General features: G+C 47.4%; 1 protein-coding gene across 1 annotated transcript; it reads left to right on the forward strand.

The window, feature by feature from the left end:
- The first annotated feature begins 493 nt into the window (after window positions 1-493).
- On the forward strand, window positions 494-8,743 carry APEX2 (apurinic/apyrimidinic endodeoxyribonuclease 2). The gene is made up of 6 exons (XM_051827717.2): window positions 494-764; window positions 1,455-1,538; window positions 2,768-2,948; window positions 3,449-3,595; window positions 4,223-4,292; window positions 7,439-8,743. Exons 1-6 carry the CDS (start codon window positions 608-610, stop codon window positions 8,354-8,356), a joined length of 1,557 nt encoding a protein of 518 aa, XP_051683677.1. The 5' UTR covers window positions 494-607; the 3' UTR covers window positions 8,357-8,743.
- Window positions 8,744-8,897: the final 154 nt, after the last annotated feature.

Genomic DNA, 8,897 nt, shown 5'->3' on the forward strand with positions numbered 1-8,897 from the left:
TATGGGGCACGTTTGAGACAGCCTCTTCCTGCCCCTTCCCCCAATAAAGCTTGAGGCTCTTCTCCTAAGTTTCAGCCCAGTAGCTCAGTTCTCATCTCCAACCAAGAAGTTCGGTTCGTCTCACCCCAATCGATCACTTAGCATACACTAACCCTGGGGCACAAGCGTCGCAGCCTGCCGGCCGACCAGTTACACTGGGGGCGGGGCTTCAGCTGCTACACCGTTCAGCCGCTTAAAAACTGGCGAAATCCTGTTTGTAAGTAACCGGAAAGAGCAGGGGGACTTTTGACCAGAAGAGAAACCCATTCAGACTCAGGCGTCTGGGCTAGTTGTGCGGCCGGAGGAGCAGGAAACCAACCAGACATTTTCCTTTGACAATTCATTTCTCCTAGGTATCTGATGCGCCCCCTGCAGTTTCCACCCAGTCCCTCCTCCCGCCAATAAGAACGGAGGGGCTCGAAGCTCCACCCTGCGTGCGCTTCCCCGCTGCTGCGTCACGTACGAGAACACCTACGCAGACACGCACAGGAGGCGGGGCACGTCTAGTTTCCGAGCGCCAAGTTGCCCGCGCCTAGGCGCCGAGTGGCCGGCCTTCCGGTTTTCTAATATGTTGCGCGTGGTGAGCTGGAATATCAATGGGATCCGGAGCCCCGTACAAGGGGTGGTATGCCAGGAACCCGGCAACTGTGCCGCTCTGGCCATGGGACGCATTTTGGGCGAGCTGGCTGCCGATATCGTCTGTCTCCAGGAGACAAAAGTAACGAGTAAGCACTCAGAATCTAGAATCCCTACCATACTTTACTATCCCGCTAACTTTCCCTCTCAGCTATATCTCGTTTAATTTTCCCATTTCCTTATCCTTAGAGGCTACTCTTAGACCCAGCTCAGGATCCCGATCCCTTTCCGCCCCACCCCCAAACTCCGATTTCCCAACCCACTAATTCTAATTCCCACTCTGTCTCCTTCCCTCAGCAGAACTTCATTTATCTCCCTCTTGAAATCCCCATATCCACTCGGATCCCCCCCTCCATTTCCAGCCATGCTCTCAAACCGCCCAATTCCTTCCCTATTCCTCCATTCTCAATTTAGATCCCCTAATTCCCTCTCACTTCCCACCCCCAGCTCAGCTTCCCAGTTCCCTCTTCCATATTCCCATTTCCCACCCCCAGCCTCTCCCATCACCTAGACTTCCAAGCTTAGCTCTGATTTGATCTGCTTTCCACTTGGTTTTCTACTTCCCACTCCATAGTGTCTGTCCCTCCTTTGCCTTCGATTTCAGATATCAATTCCTTCTGATTTTTTCCTACTTTCCTAGCTCCTCCTCTAATCAGAGAGACTTTATTCTCACTCTAAACTCTGGGTCTGTGCAAGGAATTAATTTACAACTGTGATTCCTAGCATTTGTGCATTCTTGGTAGTAGTTTTACTTGTGACTTAATCTTTTTTTTTTCCAGGAGATGTGCTGACAGAGCCCCTGGCTATCGTCGAGGGCTACAACTCCTATTTCAGCTTCTGCAGAAACCGTAGTGGCTATTCTGGTAAATGGGGCTTTCTGGGAACTTCAAATTTGTGATGGAGGCATATAGAGAGAAATAATTTCCAATATTTGATGAAAAGGTAATAAGAAATTTAAGCTTTTAGTCCATAGAGTTATGGGCTAAAACTATATGAAGTATAATTCTTATATATGAAATTATTCTATTGGACCGCTGAATGTGGAGGTTAATTATGTGAGCTCTGGAACCAGACTCCTAGCATGTTACATGGAATAAGTGAATTAATGCATGTGACAATAATAGCTGGTAATTTTAAGCTCTTATGTATCAATCTAAAACCACTAGAATATTACATGTTGTTATTATTCTGTGGTCTTTTAATTTTTTAACTTTTTTAAAAATATTTTTATTTTGTTTTATTTGAGAGGTAGAGTTACAGACAGTGAGAGGGAGAGACAGAGAGAAGGTCTTCCTTCCGTTGCTTCACTCCCCAAATGGCTGCAGTGGCGAGAGCTGTGCTGATCTGAAGCCAGGAGCCAGGAGCTTTTTCCAGGTCTCCCACATGGGTGCAGGGGCCCAAAGACTTGGACCATCCGCCACTGCTTTTCCAAGCCATAGCAGAGAGCTGGATTGAAAGTGGAGCAGCCGGCGCCCATATGGGATGCTGGTGCCACAGGCGGAGGATTAACCTACTGTGTCATGGCGCCGGCCCCTTTTTTAAAGATTTATTTATTTATTTGGAAGTCAGAGTTAGAAAGAGAAGGAGAGGCAGTGAGAGGTCTCCATCCACTGGGTCACTCTCCAGATGGCTGTAATGGCCAGGGCTGGGCCAGTCCAAAGCCAGGAGCCAGGAGCTTCTTCCTGGTCTCCCACATGGATAGCAGGGGCCCAAGCACTTGGGCCATCCTCCACTGTTTTTCCCAGGCACATTAGCAGGGAGCTGCATTGGAAGTGGAGCAGCTGGGACATGAACCGGGGCCCAAGTGTGATGCCAGCATTACAGGTGTCTGCCCACTGCACCACACACTGGCCCCTCTGTGGTCTTTCAGATGAGGGAATTGAGCCTTCAGGGTTTGAGTAGGGAGGTCTGAGTAGATTTGCTCCAGATTCTAGAGAGCCATCATGGCCTTTGAGTTGGCAAAGTTGTCAATACATAAAAATATACAGCTACAATTTATGAAGATGACTCAGGTGACTTAAGTGGGAATAATTGAAGTGTAATAGGCTTGTTGGCTGCCAGACCTGCTCAGAGTAACTTTACCTGTCTCCAGGTGTAGCCACCTTCTGTAAGGACAGCGCTACCCCCGTGGCTGCTGAAGAAGGCCTGAGTGGCCTATTTGCCACTCAGAATGGGGACGTGGGTTGCTATGGAAACATGGATGAGTTCACCCAAGAGGAGCTCCGGGCTCTGGATAGTGAAGGCCGGGCTCTCCTCACACAACACAAGATCTGGTAATGGCCCATATCCCCCTGTCACTGAACACTGCTGGTTCTGTCCTGTGAACGTGGAGATTCTAAGGCTTCCCTTACAAATGAGCATTCATTGTGCAAAAATTCCCATACTTGCTTTTCCTGGACTCTCATTCTGATTGGGTTGCTCACTGTTTTATGCTGGCAAATCATGTTCTCCTCTATGCCTTTAGTTCTCATCTCTACAGCTGTCTTATGCACCTCTAAACTTAGCCAGTGCTGAACTCTTGCCCTAAGGTGCTCTTTTTCTGGCTATTCTATCTGTGAATGGCAGCATCATCACCTGTTTATCTGGTTATCCTAGATGCCCCATCTCTGCCTTACCTGTAGTCAGTCCCCAAGTCCAATGCATGCCTGCTTATTTGTCTCTCTAGATCTCCTTCTGTCTCTTCCATCTCACCACTAAGTGGAAACCACATGGTATGGGGAGGGGAGAAGAGTCTTGAAACTGATCCCTTTTGGGGGCTTTCTCGTGTCTGCAGTACTCGGGAAGGAAATGAGAAGACCTTGACCATTATCAACGTGTACTGCCCCCACGCGGATCCTGGGAAGCCTGAACGGCTGACCTTTAAGATGCGCTTCTATCGCCTGCTACAGATCCGAGCAGAAGCCCTCCTGGCTGCTGGCAGGTACCACCAGGTTTCCTCGAACTTCTCTTGTCTGCCCAGCCCTATGTCAAACTCCATTGGAAGTCATATAGAATCTTGTTTTTGAGTTTCTTCACACTAGTTGCAGACCCACTTGAATAGGACCTACTCTCAAGAGCTGTGAGAACAACATAAAGTGACACAAACATGGGTCTTATACTCTCGAACACCTGTTCTAGTTTCTCTTCTGTCAAATGAGTGCATGCATCACTACCTCACAGAATAGTTTTAAGGGTGAAAGGAGGTGAGGATGGTACAGTGCCTAGGAACAAATGAAAGTCTTATTCTAGGGAAGGATAGGAAATGATGGTGAGTTGGAGTTATCAAGGGGTGCTTCCTGGAGGAAGTAGTATCTAAGCTTAGCTTTGAAGGACAAGTGAGGCAGTCATGCCAAAAAGAGACCAGTGTCACCTTTGGACATCAAGGTTAGGTTGGTCATGTGTGAAAGGCAGCCAGCTATGATAAGTTTGGTGGGATAGGCTTTTGGTTAGAAAGCAACAATGTGGGAGGTGGCCTCTCTGAGCTCATGGGCCTGGGAAAAAGTTATGTTGGCCAGTACTGCTGCTTCCCTTTCTTCAATGTCCATTTGACAATCCCACTTTTTTTCAGCCATGTTATCATTCTGGGTGACCTGAATACAGCCCACCGCCCCATTGACCACTGTGATGCCATCAACATAGTAAGTCTCCTTTTAGAGCTCTGGCCCCACTCCTTACTATGGTTCTATTCACTCAACCAACTAATGCTGGATTTTTGGCCCAGGAGTAACTTAGTGTTAAATGCTATTCTTTTGTTTAAACTGACACATAATTATACATATTTATGGTGGTAAGTTGTAATTACAAAAACCATTATGGCTTTTCATTTATTTGAGAGAAAAAGAGATCTTTCTGCTGGAAGTTCACCCCAAATGCCTGAAACAGCCAATGCTGAGCCAGGAAGAAGCCAGGAGCCAGGAACTCAATCGGGTCTCTTATGTGAGTGGTAGGAACCCAACCACTTGAGCCATCACCTGCTGCCTCCTAGGGTGTGCCTTAGCAGGAAGCTGGAAGCTGGAGTGTAATGGGGACTAAAACTCAGACACTCTAATATAAGATACCAGTGTCTTCACTGATGTACCAAATACCTGCCCCTTGTTGTAATATTTTGATACATGTTTATAATTTATGATTAATAATATATATGATTTTATATATATGATTTATGACCCATATTAGGGTAATTTTCAAATCCATCTTAAACATCATGTCTTTGTGTTGAGAGCATTTAAAATTTTCTCTTCTAGCTATTTTGGAATACACAACAAATTATTGTTAACTGTGGTCACCCTACAGTGCTATAGAATGTTAGAACCTAATCCTCCTATCTGACTATATTTTTGTTCCTGTTAAACCAGCCCTTCTGTGTTCCCCAACCCACCTCTGATAATGGTGATTCTATTCTCTGCTTTTATGATACCAACTTTTTAGCTTCCACATATGAGTGATAACATGTGGAATTTGTTTTTCTATGCTTGGTTTATTTCACTTAATATAATGTCCTCTTGTTCAATCCATGTTGCTGCAAATAACAGGGTTTCATTCTTTTTTGTGGCTGACTAATACTCCATTTTGTAGAGATACACCCCATTTTCTTTAATTCGTTCATCTGTCGGGCACACGTAGATTGATTTCCCTATCTTGGCTACTTGTAGTGCAGCAGTGAATATGGGAGTGGAGGTAACACTCCAAAGCAATGACATCAGATTCTCTTGGGGGACGGGACCGGAGTAATAGTATATTTTGAAAACCCCCAGTGTAACTTTATTGTGCAGCCAACCATGAGAACTGCTGCCTCAGAATCTATATGTCACTTCTCATCTTGGCTTGCCTTGTGATGGGGATATCAGTAACTTCTGGCACAATTCAACTCAGCCCTGAGCTTGGCTCAGTCAAGGGGCTGTGGAAAGATCCCTTGATTAGTTTGTTGAAGGATAACATAAAACAGATATGGCTGCCAGCTGGGACAATGAGTAGAAATGAGAGAATGAAAAAATAGTGGGGCTGGCCATGTGGTACAGCAGGTTAAGCTGCTGCCTGTGACACCGGCATCCCATATGGGTGCTGGTTTACTCCCGGTTGCTCTCTACTTCAGAACCAGCTTTCTGCTAATATGCCTGAAAAAGCAATGGAAAATGATCCAAGTCCTTGGGCCCCTACTCCCACATGGGAGACCCAGAGGAAGTTCCTGGCTTCAGCCTGACCCAGCCCCAGCCAATGTGGACATTTGGGGAGTGTACCAGCAGATGGAGGATCTCTCTGTGTGTCTCCCTCTCTTCTCTGTAACTCTGCCTTCAAATAAATAAATGCATCTTTTTAAAAATGGTGATGGTGATCCAGTCACGGTGGGGATAAACACTATAAAGTGTGAACCATAGGTCTCTCTCTGCCTCATTCCTCATCAGGCACCCACTCATTGTGTTTCTTTTGAGTTTCTGTGATAGCATTGTGCACCTTTATGCTTTTTCTACTTAGTTCAAAGCTGTCTTAGATCTCTACACTCCACCTCCTTCTGTTCTTCCTTCTAGGAAAAGAGAAGTAATAATAGCAGCTTAGAGAATAAACATATTATTTCCAGACTAGCAGAACATGTTCACTTCCCAGCACACCTGCTTTTCTAGTCTTATCATCTCTCTGGCTGGCACCATCATCCCCTTTGTTACTCTAACAAGATGCTTGGGAATGGTGCTTATAGTATCCTTCTTTAATGTGCTTCCACATTCAGTTAGTGAGTACTATTGGTTCTAGTTCTAACTCATCTCCTAATTTCATTTTTCTGGCTCCTCTGGCTCCAGTCTGGTCCAGGCTACAGTCACCTCTTGCTTACGTGGACTGTGTCAGTCACCTCCTGCTGATATTATGGTCCCAATTCTGATTTCCCCTTAAGTTTTTTGAGTACTGACTTAGCCCCATTTTCTATTGGTAGTAACACAATATCACAGACTGGGTCAGTTGTAAAGAAAAAAGATTTATTTTGGCCCCTGGTTCTGGAAATCCAAGGTTGAAAGCCTGCATCTGGTGATGGCCTTTTTGTTGGCAGAGTCCCTAAGTGACACAGGACAGCCCATGGTAAGAGAAGGGGAGTGAACTTGTGTGTGTGTGTGTGTGTGTGTGTATGTGTATGTATCATCTGGTGTCTTTTAAAACCACCAGGATTCAATCATGGGGTTTTTACCTTGATGCCCTCATTTAATCCTGATTACTCCTCAAAAGTCCCTCCTGTAAACACCATAGTTGGATTCAGTTTCCACCTTTTTTTTTTGACAGGCAGAGTGGACAGTGAGATAGAGACAGAGAGAAAGGTCTTCCTTTTTTCCATTGGTTCACCCCTCAATGGGCGCTGCGGCTGGCACGCTGCAACTGGCGTACTGCACTGATCTGAAGCCAGGAGCTAGGTGCTTTTCCTGGCCTCCCATGCGGGTGCAGGGCCCAGGCACTTGGGTCATCCTCCACTGCACTCCCAGGCCACAACAGAGAGCTGGCCTGGAAGAGGAGCATCCGGGACAGAATCTGGCGCCCCGACCGGGACTAGAACCTAGTGTGCCGGTGCCGCAGGTGGAGGATTAGCCTATTTAGCCACGGCGCTGGCCAGTTTCCACCTTCTTAATATTTACCAGCAAGGATTAAAAATGACTTTCAGAGGGGACAAACCATATTCAGACCATAGCATGTATATTGTACCCTCCTTTAACAGACCCATCCCAGAGGCTGTTCTTGCTTGTAAAATGAAACAATCGGTCTAGGTTTCTTCCAGTTCTAGGCATCTACTGCCTGTCTCTTCCCCCAGGAATGCTTTGAAGAGGACCCAGGTCGCAAATGGATGGACGGCTTGCTCAGTAACCCGGGGTGTCAGGCTGGGTCCCACACAGGGCCCTTTATTGATAGCTTCCGCTGCTTCCAGCCAAAGCAGGAAAGGGCTTTCACCTGCTGGTCGTTGGTCACTGGTGCCCGTCACCTCAACTATGGTTCACGGCTTGACTACGTGTTGGGGGATAAGACCTTGGTTATAGATACTTTCCAGAGCTCCTTCCTCTTGCCTGAGGTGATGGGCTCTGACCACTGCCCTGTGGGTGCAGTGTTGAATGTGTCCTCTGTACCTGCAAAACAGTGCCCGCCTCTGTGCACCCGCTTCCTTCCTGAATTTGCAGGCACTCAGCTCAAGATCGTTCGCTTCCTAGTTCCCCGTGAACAAGGTCCTGTGTTGGACGAGTCAGCATTGCAGCTCAGCAGTCAAACTCGGGTACAGACACACCAAAACAAGGCCCGTGTCCGCTCAGCCAGGCCTCGGCCAAGTCAGGTTGGTTCCAGCAGAGGCCAGAAGAACCTGATGAGCTACTTCCAGCCTTCCTCGAGCCATCCCCAAACCTCTCGTGCCTTGGAGGTGCCTCGCCTGCCGCTGAAGGACATCCTTGTGATGCCAAAGACTCCAGAACAGGAGGTGATCACCAAAGTGGTAGAGGGACAGGCCAAGACTTCAGAGGTCAAAGATGACAAGGAGGTACAGACTTTGTTCTGGAAGTCTGTGCTGGGGGGACCCTCACCCATGCCCCTCTGTGGGGGCCACAGGGAGCCATGTGTCATGCGTACTGTGAAGAAGCCAGGACCTAACCTGGGCCGCCGCTTCTACATGTGTGCCAGGCCCCGGGGTCCTCCCACTGACCCCTCTTCCCGCTGTAACTTTTTCCTCTGGAGCAGGCCCAGCTGAGCCAACTGAAGCATAAGAATGTGTGATGTCATCACCCCTCATAGGATCTGAAGTTAGCTGCTCTGCTGAGCGTCTGGTATATCTCTTCCTTCAAGGCCCCTTTCTTCCTTTCCTCTCCTCTGCCTCCTTATCTTTCTCTTCTTCCTTCCTCTCGTCTTCCTCCAGTGTTTCTCTTCGTCTTCCTCCTGCCTAGCTCTGTCTTGTTGGCGAGCTTCTTGTGCCCTAATGCTGTTACCCAATCCCCCTCCCCACTTCCCACCAACCTATTAGAAGGACACAGGAGCCAGCTTCCCCAGAAAGTTGTGATTCGAAACTCCTTCTGTCCTTGCTGGGGAATGTTTTTGTATATATTTAAATAAATAAAGTCTGTGTCTTTGTTTCAGTGCACTGCATTGAGTGGACATTTTGAATGTGCTCCATAACATTGAGTCAGAGAAGCTATCTCAACACTTGGTTTTCCAACTGCTTGCAGTCTCATGGTATAACTCCCGGAGAGAGGGGAGGAGGGACAAGCGATGTTCATCATAAAGGGCCCTGCTGG

Source organism: Oryctolagus cuniculus, chromosome X (assembly GCF_964237555.1).
Source record: "Oryctolagus cuniculus chromosome X, mOryCun1.1, whole genome shotgun sequence".
NCBI classification, from domain to species: domain Eukaryota; kingdom Metazoa; phylum Chordata; class Mammalia; order Lagomorpha; family Leporidae; genus Oryctolagus; species Oryctolagus cuniculus.

What these genes read in the sequence shown, in the direction of transcription:
- APEX2 (XM_051827717.2), top strand. Translation starts at nt 608, where the DNA reads ATGTTGCGCGTGGTGAGCTGGAATATCAATGGGATCCGGAGCCCCGTA. An exon ending in CCAGGAGACAAAAGTAACGA is followed by an intron (nt 765 to 1,454) that starts GTAAGCACTCAG and finishes TTTTTTTTCCAG; the next exon opens with GAGATGTGCTGACAGAGCCC. An exon ending in ACTGTGATGCCATCAACATA is followed by an intron (nt 4,293 to 7,438) that starts GTAAGTCTCCTT and finishes CTCTTCCCCCAG; the next exon opens with GAATGCTTTGAAGAGGACCC.